This window comes from Arachis stenosperma, chromosome 4, assembly GCF_014773155.1.
Source record: "Arachis stenosperma cultivar V10309 chromosome 4, arast.V10309.gnm1.PFL2, whole genome shotgun sequence".
In the NCBI taxonomy this organism is placed as follows: Eukaryota; Viridiplantae; Streptophyta; class Magnoliopsida; order Fabales; family Fabaceae; genus Arachis; species Arachis stenosperma.
In genome coordinates, this window is record NC_080380.1 from 25,741,745 (window position 1) to 25,763,586 (window position 21,842).

Here is a 21,842-nt window from a genome sequence, read left to right on the forward strand (position 1 = left end):
TGACTCAGGCAAGAACCTCGAGGCCGATGATATATGAAAGGGATTATATTCTCGGCCCCACGGTGGGCGCCAGTTGTTCTTGTATGGATACCTGGAGGGAGAGCTCGGTCTCTGGGAATCGACGCCGAGTTGTTATCTTCGGTGCCGACCTTTGAGCTTTGTGGTAATCCGAGCTTTACTCCAAGGGGATGTCCAATTGCGTAGAGCTTTGAGCAAGAAACAAGGGGGAGTGCACCTGCAAAGGCACTCCGAAGTTTAAGTTAGTTTTGAGAATTTAATGTGTCCTTTTAGGATGGAAGATCATACCTTTTATGGGTGGAAATGTGCAAGTCGATTATGCTTCTACTTTATTGCCTGTATTAAAGAGCAATAATAAGGGTGAAATATTAGGTTGGATGTTTCACTTTTAGGAAGCAGTCCGTTAAGCTGAGTTGTAACGTAAGTTGCCGATTAATGACTGTAATGCCGAACTATAATGCCAGCTTTCTGAATAATAACGTGAATAATGTCGAGTTATGAATGACAATGCCGATTTATGATGTTGGATTTGTAACGGCCGGATCATAAATATTAAAAATTACTATGTTTTATAGAATTAAATTAAATATGTGTAAACTAAAACTAAATTTAAAAGGTGTTTTATTTAAAATAATTTGTAGTACAAAAGATTTGGATGTTGGAGTTATACAAAATAACATTTTTATTTGATGGTTTGATTTTTGTATTTGTTTTAGTTGATGGTCTTAGTCTTCTTATGTGGCGCTCATCCTCCTTTTTTTATTGGTTGTTGTTAGAGTTGTTACTTTCTTCTTTCTGTCATAGGTTCTTGTGATGACATGTTCTTTATGAATTACTGAGTTGTATGCACTTTCTATTTTGTTGTTTATTCCATCTTTGCATGTATATTCTTATTCCGAAAATGTGTCTTGAATTTGTATGGTTTTCTTTCTCCTTAATCTCTTGATGGATATGTGATCTTCGTCTGATGATATTAATGTTGGCAAAGTTAGTTCATATAATCAATTAATAATTTAAATTAGAAATAAAAATGATGTCTTAAATAAGTAATTTTTTTTGGAATATTACCTATTTTATTTGTTATAATGGGTGTTGAAGTTTAGTGTTTTTGGTTGGAACAAATGTCTTGGTAATAGTGTATTGTTGAGAACTTTCTTTTGAGATTAAAATAATTTACTTTGACTTCAATATAAGTGTAACATTGCACAATTTTTTTTAATTGGGGTGGTGCTTCAATATCATTATTTTTCTGGAGTGTCATTAGATTTAAAGCAGTTGTGCCTAACAATTTTTTTTCTTTGCCATCAAATAGTACAAAAGTTAAATGGAGCAACTCATTGGCCAGCGGCAGACCCTTAAATGGAGCTCAGATCCGCGACGGATTATTCCTTAACCTGTTGGGTTGGGGGATACCGTTTGGGTAAAACAAAAAAAAAATAGTACAAAAGTTGTTGTAGCACTTTGATCTGAAACCTTTAATTGATTTCTGAACCTAAAATAAGTATTGAATTAGTAACTAATAATTTGATAGATGGGATTATGAAAAGTATATAGAGTAACCTTATTGTTGGATATTATAGCGTTTGATTACATGTGCCACAAATATAGTTGTCTTCTTTTTATACGTTTTCTTCTGACACTTTTCACATTCAACATAGTTCCATTTAAATTTGTCATCAATTTCGTTTATAGTTGCTAAAATTGTGAAGATCTTTTCCTATTCTAATATTCAATTTATGTTATCATTAGGTATATGATATTTGATTAAGTAAGTATGAATGTATGATGCATGTTGTGAGTTTTTTTGTCATACCTGATCATCAGATTCTCATTATATGGCCATTAAATCTTAGATAGTTATTTGATTTCTAATCATTTTCTAATCATTCTGCTCTAAAGATTTGTCTTGGCATTGTCTTGGCTTGGTATCTCCATTATTGTCTTCAAATTTTATTATCACTTTTCTTTCTTGTAACAAATGTTTAAATTTGTTTATCATATTTTTTTTTATAATTACATGAAGAGATGTTTCCTGTAATGTTAGTAAATTATAGTTAATAATTAATTAAAAAAATTGATTACATTTATACTTCTTTCAATGAATAGCATATTAAAATATAACTATATATAAAGCATTATAAAATAATATAAAAAGTATAAAAAGTAAAAATAATTAAAGTATTTTTTGTAAATCAATTTAAAAATATAATAAATATGTTTATTTTGTATCTTTTCATCTAATATAATCATTTCTAAACAAAGAGGTTCCTCTTCATTTGTGAGTGTTAATATTTTTCATAGACGAACCACGTGAACTTTAATAAACTAATTGTCTGTTTGTTTGATGATATTGTCCAAAGTATGATATTCCATTGAGTAAATTAGAGATGTTACGTAGTTCAAAAATAAATTTTTTGTGTTAAATTTGATGTTATTTGAAGGAATAGTGATAAGAGACTTATATTAGTATAATAGTATGGAATTTGAATATTTGTAACATAAAATTTATTATGATTAATAATATTATTATGACATTTGTAATATAAATGTTTATTACATTTAATGAGTTATTTATAGAAATTAATAAATTAATTATTGGGGTTATAAATTTATTATATTATTTATAACGGTGAAATATAATAAATATAGGAATATGAATTCAATATCTCAGTAGGTTACAAATTTAGTTACAAATTTATATATATATATATATATATATATATATATATATATATATATATATATTTTTTTTTTTTTTTTGGCTGATTTGAAAATAATAGATGATTTGGCAAAAATTGAGTAGTTGATTCAAAAATTTTGTCAAGTAAGCAATGTTGCTAACATGTCATTAGTAGGAAGAAAAAAATGTCTTAAAAGTAATGTGGATAAACTCATGTATCTACTTTTATGTATTAAGAATATATTAGGTCCAGTTTGGTTAAACAGTTTAAACAATAAATAATTATATTAAAAATAACTTATAGTTATTTTGTATTTGATTTTTTAATTCTAAAAATACTTATTTTAAAAAAAATGTGATAAAAATATTTTTATTGAGAGAAATAATTTTTTTAAACTTCTCTATAAACACTTAAAAAGACTTCTTGAAAAGCTAGAATTTAATTTTGAAAATTACACCAAATATTAATACTACTACTTTTCATAAATTAAAAGCTCAAAAAAATAACTTATAAAATTTCCCAAATGAATCCTTAGTCTGGTTCTTTTACATTTTCTTTTTATTTTTTGCTTAATCAAATATTAAGACTTGTGAGACGTGAATCATTTTTATGATTCATATATTTACACTAATTGATCCTAAAACCTCAAGACTTTTTTTTTTTGCCATAATACCTCACAAACTAAAGCTACATTTAAATTTTGCATCTAATAGCTTGAGAATTGCTAATTTATCCTGAAAACCTCAAAGCAGAGACAGCAGCATCACAACAATGTCAAATGCTAGTTATTCTTTTCTTTAAATAAACAAAAAAAAAGTCCTGAAGACTGCATGATGTATAGTTCAATTAATGGACAACTCATGAAATCAATCAAACTAAAATTTAGAAATTATGCTGCTCCTTTGGTATCACAGTTTCAGCAGACATGAAGAAAATCATGGTAATATATTGTTGCAAAGAAAAGCATGTTATCTAACATTACAAATTATGGTATCAACTACATTAAAAGAGTCCTAAAACAAGTTTGTCGAGTGATGATAATGCCTTCCTCACTAAACTGCCCATTCATGCTTAGGTGCTTGAGTTTACAGATTTTTCCTGGCAGAAAGAAACATTAAAATTGATTAGTCCAAATGGAACGACGAAATACACAAGTTAAACTCAATCTCGCTCAGTATGTTTTTCAACCATGGAGATCAAGGTGTGCTTGTATTATCTCCCCCCGCTGCCCAAAAAAAAAAAAACACAAAAACATCCCAACAAAAAAAAGTTGAACATTTATTTGGACAAATTTTCAAAATAGTAATTTGTTTTCAGCTAAGCTGAAACAAAAGCCTTTCATTTCCGAAAAATCATTAAGCTTTCCCAATTATATAAAAGGTCTGAGATGTAAAATATTTTTTTCCAAAAGCCGAAACAATTAAACAAATGCACTTAATCCTTCAAAAAGAAGTTGTATACAACATTCAATATAGGCCAAACCGCCAAAGAACATAGGAGAGTAACTATGTCAGATCATTTGATTACCTTAATGCAAATATAAATATAATGGACATCGAGATTCCGTCCCAGCGCCTCCTCCACAGAGCTTCCATCATTATTGAGTGGAACAGGTTTGGTTAGCTCCCATATTGGTTCAGATTTCTCTTCCGATGCAAGTTTCTCTGCATATATAGTGACAGCCGTCATTGACACAGGTTTAGTTAATCGTCATTCTCCAAATCTTGATGCACGAGGCTAAAGTTACATTTACATAATCAAATAGTAGCAAATTAGCGATTCATTACATAAAATATAAATAGGATGCCTTTTTAAGGGGAAAACATTTGTTACAAGTTACAACATATCAAGAGTAAGAGAGTAAGTATTTCCTCAGTAATTCACAACGATTGCTTATATGCAGATCAGGTTTAATGCAACTTATAAGTTATTCCCATCGTTGCCTTTTTATTTATCACACTTTTTGGCACTTCCTTGGATTAATGTATCTGGAAATATCATTCAGGAAACTCTAAATTACCAAAGGTAAATGATAAAACTGTGAAATAGGAAAACTAGAAGCCTAGGGACGCAGATATAGAACAATATTGTGATAGGTTCATATAACAAGGAATAGAAAATGATATGGACATTAGAATTTAAACCAACCTATTACATGGAGTTTTATTGTCCATGAGCATGATTCCCTTAACAAACGTAGGCGATATAGTGGAGCGCCATATGTTACCTGCAATTTTTACAAGGAGTCAATGCCAATGCCAAGACAGATTTCATCTATTGCAAATCTGACGCAGATTGACATTAACAGAAAGAGGTGGCGTTTACCAGAACATAAACTCCTTTTTCCTTGAGGACCCTATAGTGTGTCATCAACTGCTTCAATAATGGTGAACAGATCAAGAATAAAAAAATACTAAAAATAATGCAAAAGTTGCAAAGAACTATAGACTTTTGTTCATGGTTTCATTATACCTCCACACTTCCCCAAGCATCTTGGTAGCATTTTGTCTTGAATTATTCCCACACTGCAAACAAAAATATGCAAGAAGCATATCATAACTCTAATGCTGCATTTAGTAAGTGTTCTAATTCTAAAAAAAATAGATAGCAAGACAAAAAAAAAAGGTTGTATCTCTATCGTTATCCCCAACTTTTAAGGAGGAAGAAAATTTGGCATGTCTTGTTCCAAGAGAGAAACATTTGCCTTTTACTTATATCTCTTTCTCTAAACAAGTTTGCGTTTCTATATTTGAGATGGCCAGATAAACGATAAAAAATATTTGGGAGATAATAAAAAATCAGCTCAAAATTACTTTGTTTTGTATTTTTTAATTATTGTTTATCTTATTTTGTATTTTTTAATTACTGTTAGAATAATTAAATAATATTAAATACAATAAGTGTGTAATTATGAATGTTACATACATAAAAATTATAAATGATGAATTAATTAAGGTAACTTTAGTTATTGTCTACTTAAAATTATCACTAGATGAGACCTAACTAACACATGTGCATTTCAATGAGCATCATCACTCACCAAGATAGAGTCAAGAGTCCCTGAACAACCAAAAAAAAAAAAAAAGCATCAGATTCATTTTCAATTACAATAAAATTGAAAGGAGTCGGAGCATGCAAAAAAAAAAAGGGTAACATTACCTTTGTCAATAACTGCACCAAAAGACTCTGATTCAAAAGCACTCATGTCTCTCACATCCATTTTCATATCTGTGCAAATTATTAAGAATAATTCACCTGATTATTTATCCAAAACAAAAACCATAACCATAATATATCAAATATCAAAGCAATCAATCATAGAGAGAGAAGGATAATACATTTCAAGTGTGGACGATCCTTGTATTTGTTCTGCATAGCTTCAATCACCACAGAAGATATATCAACGTTAACAACATCACTGTAACCATCATCAACCATGCCTTCACTGAAAGCTGCAAACCAACAACACCTCCAAATAATCATAAAAATGACATTTTGATTGAATCGAAACAAATGAGAGGTATGAGATCTAAAGAAGAACATGCCTGAGTTGCCGCAACCAACAACGAGGGTGGAGTGGTGGCGAGGGACATAGAGGTTGATGATTGGGGCCAAAGTTAGGTATTTTTGGTACCAATCGAAGGGTCCAGGTTCGTTGGAGTATCGGTTGTCCCAATACCAGGGTTCACCATAGGCTTGTGTGCTTGTCGTCATTAATTTAATTAATTCAAAATAAAAATACTCTCTTACTTGTGATTGATTCCAGAGAAAGAGGAGGAGGAAGAAGAAGAAGAAGAAGAAGAAGAGTGTGTGTTAGTTATGCAGAGATGATTAACGATGATGGAATTGGTTTTTGGTCGAAATGGAAGAAGGGGACAATTGAATAGTGAATAGATGATGGAAGAGGAAAGAAGCATCTCAATAACATGACGTGTCCTCAGACAAAAGAGGACAATGCTATTGCTACCATTAATACATTGTGCATGATTGCAAAGCATTGGATCGGGGTTGGGGACCTAATTCATTCAAATTTTTTGCTAATTAATTGTTTTGGCCTAAGGTGGGTTCAAAGATTTGTTTCTGGGTAGAACAAATTTATAAGAAATTTTTAGTTTACAATTTATATTTTATTAGGTAAATAGGGTTTATTGTTATTTTAAAAAGATACAAAAATCTCTAAAATATTTTGAAAGAGTTCGCTATTAATTTAGTATTTAAAATATTCATAATTTTTGAGAAATTATTTTATGAATAATTTAAAAATATGACAAAAAAATTAATTTATCCACTTTACTCAAATTAAATAAATATTTAAAAAATACATAAAAAATTGAGTAAAATTTAATTTTTAGATTTTTTTAAAAAAATTTAGTCATTCACAAGGAAATTAAAAAAAATACTTGACGTAAAATTACTAAATTTTATAGATGAAAATATCTTATTTTTTAATAATGTTTGTAAAAACTTATATTAAAATCTGATATCTAAAATTTGTTTTTTAAAATATATATTTAAATTAATTTTTAATTTTTTGACTTATTTATCATGATTATTTTTTGTGTTATTTCTGTTAACAATATAAATTTTTTAGTATTAATTTTAATAGTTTATTATTATATTAGGAAAAAATTATAAAGGTTTTGTAAAAAATGAAATAAAAAATTAATTAAATTACGAATATTATATTGATAGATCAAATTAAATAAATTAAAATTGTAATAATCAGATTGAAATTTGAAATTAATTTTATCTTAGTATTAATTTTAGATAAGAAATAATAAATAATAAATAAATAATTATTTTTTCTGTGAATCACATGAGTACTGACTATTGAGTAGACATAACCCATTATTAAAATAAATAATTTTAAATGAATTTTTTTTATATTATTCAATAAAAATAGTTTTAAAAAATAAAAATATTATTTATATAATAAAATTAAAATTAATTATCAAAATTAATTATAATACATTTTTATATAAATATATATAATTTAATTTATTTTTAATATATAATTATATTAATGGCTAATTTTAATGTTTTCTGCAGCAGGTATGTAAAAGAAAATATACCCGAAACATACAAGGGTGCTTAATGCGAAAAGAAAGAAAAGAAGGGGTTTCACGATTTTAAAAAAAGAGGGCTTGGATTTCTATTTCCGAAAGAACTGCACTACTTGGTTTCCTTCTTCGTTGTCGTTTTGTCTCTAATCCCCTTTCACTCTCATTTTTCTTCTTCTTTCGGCGGGTGCGTCTCATTCCCTCTATTTTGATATGCAGCACACTTGAGATCACCGGAACCACTCGACTGCTGTAGACGAAGGTGTGTATTAAAATTTTGACTCTGATTTCAATTCCATAGTTTAAGTACAATTGAATTATCATGTGATTTCAATTCCTTGTCTTATGTTGATTCCAAATTAGGGAACTCGTTTATGGAATTGAATTCCTGGGGTTTCCAAACGCCCTGTAGTATTTGAACGGGGAGCAACTTGAATTGCAATGTTAATCTTATATGTGATTTGTTGGGAGATGAAAGATGGTTACTTTTTTAGCTTCGTTATTTACCACTGCTTTCTGCTTTCTTCAGGTTCTCTAGTGATTTCAACTTTCCTGTTTTGGATACTGTCTCATAGACATACTTCTGAATGCCTTTGAGGTTCTCAACAATAAACTTTAGTGTTATTGCTTGTATAAAATGCTTTCCTGCTGGAGTGTGCAGTCCACGAAATCTGGCTCTGGCAATAACCAGAGTGCAAGCAATTTGAAACCTGAAGAGGAGGATAAAGAAGAGGAGGAAGACATGGAGGAAGAAGACGAAGATGTGGATTTTAATCCTTTTCTAAAGGAAACCCCTTCACAAGAAGCATCTTCGAGTTTGAGCTCTGAGGTTGATGCTTTGGATGATAATGTTGTCAATAGTGAGCAATCTGTGGGCACAAAGTCGAAATCAAAGCTAACCACTAAAAAGGAGCAAGTTTGTGCTGCTGTTGATTCTGAGCATGCTGAGGGCATTCTTTTGCAGTCATCAGCTTTGATCTCTCAATCTGAGATGAATCATGGGAAGCACAATAACTTGATGTGTGCAACTGATTGCAACGATCCTACAATAGGAGAACTAAGTAACATTGCAAAATCCTTGACTCCAATAATAGATATAGATAGCGAGGATGCTATCTGTATGCGCACCCGAGCCCGTTATTCACTTGCAAGTTTCACTCTTGATGAGCTTGAGACATTTCTTCAAGAGACTGATGATGACGATGACCTTCAAAATGCTAATGATGAAGAAGAGTATAAAAAATTCCTTGCAGCTGTGTTACAAGGTGGTGATGCCGATGCTCTTTCGTCTCATGAAAATGAAAATCTTGATGATGAAGATGAGGATAACGATGCAGACTTTGAGATAGAGCTTGAAGAATTACTGGAGAGTGATGTTGATGAGAATGCATCAGTGAATGCTGGAAAAGAGCAAGATGGAGCTGGACGACGACCAGAGACTAGGCAAAATAAGCGTCAGAAGGTCTCTACCCAATGTGAAAAGAAAACACTGGGACGGGGCAAGAGGCCCCTGCGCCCAATTTTGCCAAATTGCTTGAATGCACCTCTGGCTTCTGGGAAAGGTTTGATGCCCGAGGCTACTTCAAGTTTTCATGCTTGTGCTCCAGGAAGTGGTCTTGTGAATGGGTTCACTACCCAGCAGATTGGTCAGTTGCATTGTTTGATCCATGAGCATGTACAACTTCTTATTCAGGTATTTTCTCTGTCAGTTCTTGAGCCTTCCCAAAAACAGATTGCTTCTCAGGTTCAAGGTTTGCTTTCTGAGATGCTTCACAAGCGAGATGAAGCTTTAGCTGTGAGAAGGACGCCATATCCTAGTATTTGCTTTACCCCGTCGTATGCCTGCACATCGGTGGCCAATGGAATCTCCAAACATCTGCAATGCCCGAGCAACATAGAATCTGCTTCTACACAAGAAGGACAGAGCTTATGCTTTCCTCAATCTAATCAAAGGTGTTCTGAGGGTTCCTTATGGGTCCCTTGTGTTAGAGGCCCTGTACAATCTATTTTGGATGTTTCTCCACTTAGTTTGGTAGGAAGATATGTCGAAGACATTGATTCTGGTAAGCCCGATTGAAGATTCAAGTTCGCTTCATCTTTTTCCGTTTTATGCTAGCTCATACTTGACTTTTACGTACTCAGGCATTGGTTTGAAATTCCTTTTACAGCTGCCCAAGAATTTCGAAAGAGATACATTGAATCTGGTTGTGATTCACATGTTGCGAAGGAGCCTCTCTTTCCTTTTTCTTCACCATCTGCTGAAGCTAACAGTGCAGTTTCAAGTGGCACCACGAATGGAGCAGTTAATACAATCTCACCTTCACCTGGACAACAGCAACCTAAGAAAACTTTGGCTGCCATGCTTGTCGAAAGTACTAAGAAGCAGTCAATTGCTTTGGTACCAAAGGAAGTTGCAAAGTTAGCTCAAAGATTTGTGCCCTTGCTCAATCCATCACTATTCCCACATAAGCCACCCCCAGCAGCTGTTGTAAATAGGGTACTTTTTACTGATTCAGAGGATGAGTAAGTCCAACGCTTCCTCTTTCTGCAAACCAGCTTTATCACTCTTGAATGGAACTTTTTGTTTTGTTCTGTTCAGTTTTGCAAGTGTTTGTGTGTGTTGATTAGTATTGTGGATGTATAGTCTTAAGCTATACCTTTTCCTTTCACCTATAACCTACCTAGAGACATATGCTAAACCTTATCATGTTTGCCGATGTCGCTTTTTTATCTGATGTTCTCTCTATGTGGACACGTTATCCTCTGTCATTGTTCCCTTTTACTATTTCTAGACGATAATATTTTCTTTTATCATTAAATTCATTTCTTTCAATGTATAATTTAGCTTCTGAATAGGTGGTAATCTACTCGGTTCTCAGTGTGATTAGAAATGGATTGATGATATTCTCTGTTTGACTATATATCTCTCTTTTTAAGTTGTTTCATTTCTTGGAGATTAAAACCTTTGGTTGATTATTTACTCATTTCTACAGTAGCTTTACAGAATGGTTCCGTCTTCCTTTGATACTGGACTTTGATTGTCTTCTTTTTTCTTTTCTTCAATATAAATTTAGTACATTTATTCTCACGGTTTATGATGAGCTTATGGAGTGTACATCTCCTTTTGATTTTGTTGCAGACTACTAGCCTTAGGGATAATGGAGTACAATACAGATTGGAAAGCAATTCAACAACGTTTTCTTCCCTGCAAGTCTAAACATCAGGTGATTGCCATTGGAGGATGGTTTTTTCAACGAAGTGTTTATGGTTTGCAATTTGATTGTTGGAGGGGAAGTTTGTGTCTTCATTTTGTTTTCTCTATCATGTTCATGTTTCGTGATTAAACAGTGGACATAGCATCTTTGGTGGTTCATATATGTATATTAAATTCTTATTGTTTTCTTCCTGAAGCTAATTTCTGCAAATTGAGTATTCTATTCTCTTGTTGAATAAAAGAAAGAAACCAATATGCTTGTATCTCAGTTGTCATTTTCGTAATGAGTTATAACTTAATGGATTGCAATAGAAGTTATGGTTAAATTTATTTAACCTAATTGTGACCAGCTTGATTGGAGATCCTCTAAACAAAAGTGGGTAAGGCAGGGCAGGCTTACATCTGCTTATGAATTGTCATTTTATGGCTTTGCACCTTAGATGCATAAATGCATTATGAGCTAAACATTATGCCAGTGTTTGGGTTCCTTATAAATATGCATATGATTTTCCTAATGAATAAAAATTAAAGAGAAAAGTAATTGAAGTACTCCTTGGCAGTTTGCTGCTGATTTTAACCAGTGTTTTTTGAGGATGGAATAATATTATTTGCTAGTAAACACAATGAGGCTATGTTTATAGCTTCAGATATGTTGGTTTGAGATGGCTATAGTACTCACTGATCGGGCGATGTACAATTATACATTCTTAGATGGGAAAGTAATATCTTTGATATACTTCTATTTCCCTTATAATATTGTGATGTTGTGTTGAAACTTCAGACCTAAGGGTCATCATGTCAACACTTCCTTTACTTGTCTTTTAAATGTAATACTCTGCTGAACTGTTCAGCAATTTCATTATACTGATCATGTTTGGTTCCCTATCCAATATTCTAATGTGATACCAAATGGTTGGGTTACAGATTTTTGTTAGGCAGAAAAATCGCTGTTCTTCAAAAGCCCCGGAGAATCCAATAAAGGTAAATCTATATATGTAATTTTATATGATAAACTCTCACTGATGTTCCCTTTGTTATTGAATAAAATTTAGAAATCAAAGTATATGAGGCATAGTGATGATATTGAATTGTCAATATTTTATTATTTTTGTCCTCCATGTTCTTAAGCTCTGGAATTGTGTCAATTCCCTGTGCTTGTTGAATTGTAAAAACTATCAGAGGAGGATGTTGAGGTTTTAGGATAAACAAAATATAAACACAGGAGGAGGAGAATCTTTTGTAGTAGTGGTATATATAATATCTGCATGAAGCAGAAATGGATTTGGTATCACCAAGTTAATCTAAAACCAACTTAGTGTATAAGTGGAAGGATTTTTCCCCCTTTTGATCTGCTTATATACTTAGTTAAAACTTTCTCTATTTTAAGTCTAAACTAAAAGGTAATTTAAGATTTGAATCACATAGGCATCTCTTCCCTGGGATTTTGCTTGATAATCCTTGTTGGAATGGGTGTAACTCAAAATTCATATGCAAGAAGTTAGCTTTGAAAGACTGTCCAATAAAAGGTGTTGTTTATCAAACAAGAATGCTGAGGAAACAAGTATATCCCTTAAAGAAATAAAACAGTATCACGGATTAAAAGGCATTTGTTCTAGCTGGATTGAATCGTGCACAATATATAGTAGTTTTGTATTTTTATGCATGTATGGAACAAGACTCAGACTATAGTAGTTTAATCAATTTTTTCTTTTTAACTCTTTTTTAAACTGTTGCTTCTTTACAACAGGCAGTTCGAAGAATGAAGACCTCTCCTTTGACTGCGGAGGAGATAGCACGCATTCAAGAGGTAACTTGTTCTACTGCATCTTCCGATATGGAAATTCTGATTGTTGCATTACGACTGGCTGATGTATGACCACAAATATGCAGGGATTTAAGTATTATAAATTTGATTGGATGTTGGTGTGGCAATTTATAGTTCCACACAGAGATCCATCATTGCTTCCTCGCCAGTGGCGTATTGCTCTTGGAACTCAAAAGTCATACAAGGTAGATGCATCAAAAAGGGAGAAGCGAAGATTGTATGAATCGAAAAGAAGAAAATTGAAAGCTGCTGCTGCGGAAAGTTGGCAAGCCGTATCTGATAAAGAGGTTAGTCTTAGTTTAGAAGCCTGTTTTGGCATTTCATATCTCTGGTCTTGTCTTTGTTCTTCGAGTCAAATTTCATGTCGCATTTTGGTAGTTGCCTTCATGGCTTATGACCAGTAAACAGTTCTTAATTTACCTTTATGCAATCTTGACTGATGTAAATACCATATACATATGTGCCAAAAGAATATAACAAACCATGAATCATTAGCAATTGATGTTGCTGTGCTTGCAAATGGACCACTGTATATCCATTTCCTAGTCATGTGACATTTGTGAAAATTGTCTCTACAGTCTAACACTGCATGGTTTGTTAATATGCCCATGCCTTAGTTTGAGCTTCTAACTTATCAAGGGGTTTTGGATTAAATTTGATAGCCTATATTTGGAATTTGTTGCAGGATTGTGATGCTGAAATTGCTGGTTCAGAGAATGGCATGGATTATTCAGATGTTCCTTACGTGCATCAGGCATTTTTGGCAGATTGGAGGCCAGATACATCTCTTACTTATTCTGAACGCTTTTCCTCTACATCTGGAGAAGGAACTCAAGATCATAATAGTAATCGGCCTGCATTTCCATCTACATCAAACCTTCATCAGTTTATTCACCCTCCATCTGATTTAAGAAATGGAATACAAGGTGCTTCCAGTACAATTAAGCCTAAAATCCCAGGTTTGGATGTGACATCTAGCTCCACTTACTATTGTCGACCTTATCGGTCTCGGAAGGTAAATCACACTCACTTAGTGAAATTAGCACCAGACTTGCCTCCTGTAAATCTTCCTCCATCTGTTCGTGTAGTTTCTCAGACTGCTTTTAAAGGGTTCCAGTGTGGAACACCTAAGATTTACCCTCCTGAAGGTGGTGGTGTCACTGCTGGTAGAAAAGATAGTTCTGTATCTCAAATTCCTCATGGTGAGAAATTTAATAACATTCATCAAGCTAAAGGTGCAAGACCTGTGCTAAAGGACAATGCCACGAGTTCTCAGCCAGAAAGATCTGGAACTGTGGAAGGGAGATCTATTGTGGTAGAAAATGGAACTTGTACTGATCTCCAGATGCATCCACTATTGTTCCAAGTAGCTGAAGATGTCAATGTGCCTTATTATCCATTGAACCCTAGTTCTGGAACTTCTGGTTCCTTCAACTTCTTCTCGGGTAGTCAACCACAACTAAATCTTTCCCTTTTCCATAGTTCACAGCAGCGGAGCCAAGTTGATTATCCTAATAAGGCCACAAAGTCAAAAGATTCCACTTTAAGGTCAGGCAGCATTGATTTTCATCCACTCCTGCAGAAATCTAATGATACACAATCACCAACCAAGTTTGATGCTTGCCAGCCTGAGTCACTGGGTAATAGTGATGAGCCAGCTATAGTCAATAGATCTTCTGGTCCTAATGACAAATCCAGTGAACTTGACTTGGAGATGCACCTAAGTTCTGTATCTGGAAGGGGGAAATCAGTGAAAAGTAGACAGCAAAATTTACATGATCCATTAGGGTCTAAAATCACTCTAGCAGTTGGCGGAACAACAATGACACCTCAAGAGAATAGTTTTCTACAAGGTCAGCAGGGTGATAAAAATCCTTCTGCCGGCAGTTGTGAACTTGCATCAAGTGATCTTCCTTTGGTTGTTCCTAATGATAACATCACCAGATACGATGTAGATGATATTGGTGATCATTCTCATCTTGGCATAGTGATGGAGCAGGAAGAGCTAAGTGACTCTGAGGAGGATATTGAAGAACATGTAGAGTTTGAATGTGAGGAGATGGCTGATTCTGAAGGAGAGGATGGTTCTGGATTTGAACAAGCTCCTGAGGTTCAAAATAAGGTAATTTAGTCCATCTACCATCTTTTCAGTTAACTTATAGTTTCTAATGGTTTATGTGTGATGCCATAATTCTATTTCTAGACTGCTATATCTTGTCTTTCAGTCTTTCTAAGTTTGGCTGCAATTTAAAATCCTTTTTTTGTCTCTCTTCTTACTCCGATGACAACTAAATGTATTGGTCAATTAATTAATCGACAAAAGACTCAGCATTATTCTTTTAATTACATTACAAATGGTTAAATTATAAATAAATAGATCATTTATTTGTTACACGTGCAATTTTCTCTCCCTCCTTGACCAAAATTCTTTTGTTTTGACTGGCATGTCCTACTTTGTTCATGTCCATTTGATGGATAATGATCCAACCTTATTGTTCTGGTTAACTAGAACCCGTGTACCATTTTTGTTTTATTTATTTTTAAAATCCTGTATCACGCCAATATTCAACAATAGTTTGTTTTCTTCGATGATGTGAATTCATGTTCTCAACAAAATTTTGAAATCTCCATTTCCACCCATGATAACAATTTATTTATTCTCCTTTTTGATAGGAGGTCCCAACATCAGAAGAAAATGTTGCCGAGCATACAGCTTGTATAGAAAACCCACGTGATCTTCAGGCAGGTTCTGATGCTCAAGTTGATGATAGTCTCCTCAATGATGCAAGTACTTTAAACATGGCTTTCGCCAGAGAGGGATATGATGGAAAAAGTAATTCTTCATGGTTAAGTTTAGATTCATCCTCATCAGATAATCCTATGCTCTCAAAGACGAATACTGAAAGTGGTGCAATTGGTGAATCTCCTGCTTCTGAAAACTTGGCAATTGGTAAAGCAATAACAGAAGAGAGACATACCATAGACATGCTACAACAGCCAGCTGTAGGTCCTCTTGTGTTTGCCATGCCTCGTAAACCCAGAAAGCGTTCTGGAAAATCAAACACAAATTTCGATACAGGATTTCCTGATGAAATACCAAGCCTTTCCGGTAACAATAAAGATGGTTGAATATAGTGTTCTGGCAAATCACTTACAAGTTACAAATAGCAGGATTGGCTGCTTAATGTGCAAGCTGTGGTGAAAATCATAATGCTGGCCGAAGATGTGCCGCATGAACCGACCAATTTTGTTTTCATGGTTCATAATGGCAGCATCGGCATATAAATAGTAGTTGCAAATGCTGGATGGCAGCAGTTACAGTGCTCAAGTGCTAGAGGGTAAGGAAATAGGCGGTCTTTTAATGAGAGGCTCCTTCATAGTTTCTAGGAATTCCATCATGCTTTGAGGCTTTAGATTTGTATATTTATTTGAGGGTTCAAGTGGTATTAAAATCCTTTGTAAATATGCGACGAGATATCCCGGGGAAAAACAATTGATCTTGACTTGTTCATCATGTACAAAATTTTTTCTAGTGCAGGCATAACAGTCTCCTGATTCATGCTAGAATTGATGTGATTGTATAGAATATTGTTCACCAATTGTGATCTGCCAAAAATTAATGGCCTCAAAAGTGCCTAAAACACATCCATGAACTGCATTATTTGATCCCCCTAATCCTGTCTCCCTTTCTCTGATATTGAAAGAATGGTTTTAATTTTTAAAATAACCGCATAGAAAAGAATTCTCTTGAAGTGGGGAAATTAGTAAAATAAAAAAGTAAAGAATTAGTTATTTTATAATTACATCATGTGCGAATTTTACTATTTTAATTTAAGAGTAAAGTATTATTTTTGTCCCCAACGATTGGGATAAGTCCTATTTGTGTCACTAATATTTATAAAAATGATTTAATATTATCCTGGCGTCAATTATATTATATTAGATTTATTTTTCAATTATTTTCACTTGGATGTATTCATTCTCAATTATGTCTCATTTAGATGTTTTCGATTTCAATATTGTACCCATTATTTGTGTTTAGGTTCAACTATGTCCCTAGAAAAGTGAATTGTGCAAATATTGCAAAGATTAGTTTCAACTTTTGATAAACTATTTTTTAGAGTGGATCATCAGTTCTGTCCTGGACATTTGTATTCTAGTTTCAATAAGAGATTTTCAAAACTCCAACTAAAGCTCATGATGAGTAATTAACGGCAAGATAACATTGAATTATTTTTACAAACGTTAAGGATACAAATAGGACTATTTACACGTTAGAAACACAAATAGGACTTATCCCAAACGTTGGGGACAAAAATGATTCTTTATTCTTAATTTAATAGTGATTAGATTATTACTTTACTTTTTTCTTACTTTAAAAAGTCTTGATATAGTTACTACATATTTAGTCCTAGCTGCTGTCAATTTCAATATTGTCTCGGTAATTGAAAAAACACTATTTTTTACACATTTTCATATAAACACGTTTTTCAAAATAAAAAGGCATCGTACATATGGATCAAAGCATGTTAAATAATAAATACCATTTACAACTTGTTTCTTTGGTAGAATTAGCAGCATGAGGCTTTACATAAACTGTTAAGCCCAAAAGCCTTCATTCATCTGCAACACCCAGATTATATCTTTTTGCCAGATGCTTGGCAGTTCCATCAGCCATAATGCTGTCAACTAATTTGAACTTTTTGTAATGCATATTAAGCGTTTCCCCTTGTTGTTCGGCAAGCTTCTTTTCTTCTTGTAGTTGAAGCTAAAAGAAAAGAGCATAAATGCACAAAATCACATCAGAACAGCCTAGAATCACACAAAGGAATACTAAAGATGAAATCAACAAACCACATATTGTGCACATGAACAGTAAATAGAAGGGATTAACAGAGAACCGGGGGGGGGGGGGGGATGGGGGGGATAATGCTTGTGATACAATTGATAAAAGAAAAAAAACGGCAGGTGAACTTACTTTGTGAACATATTCAGCTTCTACAGCGTGTCTGCGTGTAAGACGCTTCAGGTCCTTCGCCACCTCAAAATCCGGGTCACTCGGATCCAACCAACAGCACTTGATCTTTCTGTCCGGCTTTTCGGGCCGATCATCAAACATTTCTGCCTCGGCAGGACGAGCCCTTACTGGTCGTGGCATCCCGGACATCATGAAGGGATACTGGCGTATCATGGAGACAACCTCCTTGACCTTCTTGGAAGAATCCAACTCTATCAATGCACACTGTGGCAGATTGGTTGGTCCAAGGTAATTGGGAATAAACTTCACACTTTTAACGGTTGCAAACTGCTCAACAGCAGTTCTCAAGACAGATTCAGTGACCTGTGGTGAAAGGTTATCAAAGTACACTGTTCTACTCACTTTCTCCTCAAATGCAGCATACTTCTCTGATGCTGATGCCATCTGATGATGTGAATGAAAACAAAGTTTACAAGTTGATGGTTAAATTTCTTGAGTCCTTACTGTTAAAAAAATGATAAATTCCAAATATAATGTATTTGATAGAATTTATGTCCTAGATAAATCTGGAACTTTCAGTTTAGAATGGGAAAAAAGATACTAACTAGATCACATCAAAGTAAAGATGTGAAAATACTCTACCAGGACAAATATTTACACATTTGCTAAACATGTGGCGAACAAATACTGTAGCACCTGACCAAGACCAATCAATACAGGAAGTCTGGAAGATTTGTCATCAGAATGGCTTCAAGGAAGAATTTGCACATAACACCAGAAACAACAGAAGTTTCCTACACATTTAGCAATTAACCCGGCAATGCTACAAAAACCTTTGATTATCCATAATTACATAAATTTTCAAGCTCAAGTGGCAACATCATTATTCAAGCAGCAATGCAAGTACAAAGCATCTTTCACAGAATTCTTCACTAACCAAATAATCATCAACCAACAATCACTAATTTGGTTCTTTTAACACCAAAAGATAGAGAAATGAAAGTGCATACCGATCTTATCTAAACTCTTTATGTACCCAAAAAAAGAAAATTACATACCCTAGAATTCTTGTTTCAAACTCATTCTACTTATGGATATAGATGCTCACAATACAGGATTTTGGCTTTTGAAAGTAAAATCTATGCTCTATTGTGGATGGATTTATCTTAAAAAGTCTTCTTGATTAATGTTGCAACAAAAAATTCCATCAAAAACCAAACAGAAATAGGATACTAAACAAGGAACTTCGCATTGTGTGCAAAGCCCCCAATTTTGATTTGCCAAACTACAAAGTAGAACTCACTATACGAGGGATGTACATGGCTAAGGTTTTTGAAAAACCAAAACTGATTTAAGGTTAACCAGGAATCAGGTTCAAGTTATTAAACCAAATTGGTTTAAGATGACCAAACTGGTTATGAAACAGTTTAAGAAATAATTTTCCAGTTTAAAAAATGTGAATTGGTTTCAAAATTTATAACCAGCTTAACTATAAATAACTGGTTTTAACTTATAAACTGGTTTCATAACAAGTAAGAAACCGGTTTCAATTAAACTCAATCAGATTTCTTCACTGCACAATACTCTTAAGTTCGACCTAGTTACCAATAATTTAATAGAGATTTAAAAGTAGCACAAGAATGTGCAATACCTGCAATTTGAAAACTAAGTGTACTATACTACTTTAATTTAGCAACAGAGTCAAATAGCAGCCTATGTGTTTTGTGAACATAACAGTAAAACAAGAAAAAGATCAGCTATTGCACAAAGTATAGAGTTGCCATCAATGTGCTTCACAAATAGATTTATTCAAGATTTTTGTGTATGTAAACTATATAAATGAAATACATGCCAACTCAAAGTTACTAAATCCCACCAATGATACCAAGTGAGTGCATATTTTTAAGGGCCAAAGCATCATAAAAGACTACGTAGGATTTGTAAGAAGAATTCTGAAGCATCTACAAATATATGAGGAACTTAAGCCGGACTTAGAATGAATTTTCATTGTCTTCAAAACAAGTTCTCTTTTCAAAACAAATGCTACTTAAATTGGCTTCTAAAGAGGATTTGTGTTTCTATCCCACAGACAAGAGAAGCCACAGCACATTTCAGCACACCACAAAATCACAAAGAATCAACTGAAGTTTCAGCAATCTACTTCTGACCAAAAAAATTCCCCAAATTGGAACAACCAAACAAACAACCCATACCCACAAAACCCCAAGAATCCAAAATTCAAGCAACAGGCCACAGAATAAAAGAAAAAAAGGAACAGAAACAATTAAGAAGCGTACCAATCTAATACGCAGAAATTTATTAATTTTTTTTATTATAAGACAACAAGTTTTCGAAGGCACAGAACAATCCAAATCTAATTGGGTCATATTGAAGAAAGAAGAATGTCCTAACTCAATGAAGCTATAACCCTTGATTGGTAGTTCTTTCAAATCTTTGGTGGCCGTAAAATGTAAAATGATTATATTAACTTAATGGTGAAAACTGCATGTAAGTTCAGTTTACACCTAACTTAATAATAGAAATTTGCATCCAAAAGATACCAGCAAAAGTAAGAAAATCGTATTTGAGATCAGAAGACTATGACAGACACAATGGAAAAGGTTACTCAACAAGTACTCGGATCAAATTTATGTAACAAATGTATCTACATCAAAATAAAAGCATGAGATGGATGAATTATCCATTATTTCATCCAAAAAAAGGGGGAAAATATTAATATGCTTCTTGTAAATCATTTTAATAAGCTCTCCTCCTCCCATTAGTATTTATCTAAACATAATTAAAAGGTTAACAAAACAAGAACAAAGAACAACCAAACCAATGAATATTAGAAAAATAAAGCATAATAATACCATAACATACAAATCAATATGTCTAACAATATTTCTAATCAGAATTCAGAGCTCAAGCATGATATTCAGTTAAAATAAATAATTCTAAAAATTAAAATCAAGGTTTAGTGGTCTACCTGAAAGTCAGAAACTGAAATGCTCCGCTTCTGGCAACACTGAACGACGACGTGCTGGTGGCCGGCGGCAGCAACTGTCAACGAAGACGGCAAGGAGCTTCTGGCAGGTGAGCAAGGCGAGAGTCTAAGAGATGAGAGCACCAGCGAGATCCGGTGGGTGACGAGCGCGGCGATAGACTGCGAATCGTGGTGGTGACTGGTGCGAGGCTGCGAGGAAAGCTGAGAGCTGCGATTCGTGGCGGTGACTCGTGAGGCTGGTGCTTGGTGGCGGCCGTGGCTGACTGGGCTGAAGAAGGAATGAAGCACGACGAAGAAGAAGTGAAGAACCGATGCAGGGAGCCACTGAGCCAGGGATGTGTGACTGTGTGGCGTGCCCTGATCCCACAGTTCCCAGTGTCCGGTTCAACCAGACCGGGCCTAGTGACCGAACTTTGGCAGAAATTTTCATAAATAAACTAAAAAAATAAAAAATTATTAGTTATTTAATAATATTTAAGATTTTATTAGTGGGGGCCTATAGGATTTTAGTAGGTTAATAAAATTATAAGAAATTTTAAAAGTAACTTTTTTTGAGATTTTGACTTATGAAAAGTAATAGTTTTTTAAACCAAATTGTAATTTTTTAAGAAGTTATTTAGGAATTTATAGAGAAGTTAAAAAAAAAAAACTTCTCTAACAGTACTAATACTTTTCATAATTCATAAGCTCTTATGGAAAAGTAAAAGTAATTTTATGTTTGGGTATCTCATGCAAAAAGATCTTTTTATTTGGGTATAACAATATAAAAGTACTTTTTTGTTTATTTATTACACAAAAAACATCATTTTTTTAAGAAAAAAATATCTTTTAAAAAAAAGATGTAAATTATAGCTTCTCAAAAAAGATGTTTTTTTATTTTTCTAGTGCTTTTACTTTTACTACTAGAAATTTGCCAAACACGTTAAAAAATAAAAAAAAAGATCTTTTTTTCATTGAAAAAAGATCTTTTTTATCAAAATAATAGCACCCAGACACTTTTGCATGTGGAGCTTCTTTCACATTGGGAAGAGTTTAAGAGTAGTCTTAAACGGGACTGCT

General features: G+C 33.4%; 3 protein-coding genes across 3 annotated transcripts; 1 reads left to right on the forward strand and 2 right to left on the reverse strand.

Moving 5' to 3' along the window:
• Positions 1-3,462: 3,462 nt before the first annotated feature.
• On the reverse strand, positions 3,463-6,746 carry LOC130973378 (uncharacterized). The gene is made up of 9 exons (XM_057897863.1): positions 6,245-6,746; positions 6,038-6,151; positions 5,859-5,927; positions 5,740-5,759; positions 5,172-5,224; positions 5,025-5,055; positions 4,848-4,926; positions 4,227-4,363; positions 3,463-3,797 (listed from the first exon to the last, which is right to left on the reverse strand). The coding sequence occupies exons 1-9, from the start codon at positions 6,411-6,413 to the stop codon at positions 3,771-3,773; spliced, it is 699 nt and encodes a 232-aa protein (XP_057753846.1). The 5' UTR covers positions 6,414-6,746; the 3' UTR covers positions 3,463-3,770.
• A 1,040-nt stretch (positions 6,747-7,786) lies between these two features.
• On the forward strand, positions 7,787-16,397 carry LOC130974107 (uncharacterized). The gene is made up of 9 exons (XM_057898858.1): positions 7,787-8,021; positions 8,289-9,822; positions 9,928-10,282; positions 10,899-10,983; positions 11,898-11,954; positions 12,721-12,780; positions 12,864-13,085; positions 13,484-14,920; positions 15,472-16,397. Exons 2-9 carry the CDS (start codon positions 8,397-8,399, stop codon positions 15,925-15,927), a joined length of 4,098 nt encoding a protein of 1,365 aa, XP_057754841.1. The 5' UTR covers positions 7,787-8,021; positions 8,289-8,396; the 3' UTR covers positions 15,928-16,397.
• A 918-nt stretch (positions 16,398-17,315) lies between these two features.
• LOC130973548 (uncharacterized) lies at positions 17,316-21,171 on the reverse strand. The gene is made up of 3 exons (XM_057898130.1): positions 20,766-21,171; positions 17,777-18,220; positions 17,316-17,566 (listed from the first exon to the last, which is right to left on the reverse strand). The coding sequence occupies exons 2-3, from the start codon at positions 18,218-18,220 to the stop codon at positions 17,414-17,416; spliced, it is 597 nt and encodes a 198-aa protein (XP_057754113.1). The 5' UTR covers positions 20,766-21,171; the 3' UTR covers positions 17,316-17,413.
• Between the last annotated feature and the right edge of the window lie 671 nt (positions 21,172-21,842).

What these genes read in the sequence shown, in the direction of transcription:
- LOC130974107 (XM_057898858.1), top strand. Translation starts at nt 8,397, where the DNA reads ATGCTTTCCTGCTGGAGTGTGCAGTCCACGAAATCTGGCTCTGGCAAT. An exon ending in TTTACTGATTCAGAGGATGA is followed by an intron (nt 10,283 to 10,898) that starts GTAAGTCCAACG and finishes ATTTTGTTGCAG; the next exon opens with ACTACTAGCCTTAGGGATAA. An exon ending in CCCCGGAGAATCCAATAAAG is followed by an intron (nt 11,955 to 12,720) that starts GTAAATCTATAT and finishes TCTTTACAACAG; the next exon opens with GCAGTTCGAAGAATGAAGAC.
- LOC130973378 (XM_057897863.1), bottom strand. Translation starts at nt 6,413, where the DNA reads ATGACGACAAGCACACAAGCCTATGGTGAACCCTGGTATTGGGACAAC. An exon ending in GGACTCTTGACTCTATCTTG is followed by an intron (nt 5,225 to 5,739) that starts GTGAGTGATGAT and finishes TTTTGTTTGCAG; the next exon opens with TGTGGGAATAATTCAAGACA. An exon ending in ATGCTTGGGGAAGTGTGGAG is followed by an intron (nt 5,056 to 5,171) that starts GTATAATGAAAC and finishes GACACACTATAG; the next exon opens with GGTCCTCAAGGAAAAAGGAG.
- LOC130973548 (XM_057898130.1), bottom strand. Translation starts at nt 18,220, where the DNA reads ATGGCATCAGCATCAGAGAAGTATGCTGCATTTGAGGAGAAAGTGAGT. An exon ending in AAGCTGAATATGTTCACAAA is followed by an intron (nt 17,567 to 17,776) that starts GTAAGTTCACCT and finishes CTTTTCTTTTAG; the next exon opens with CTTCAACTACAAGAAGAAAA.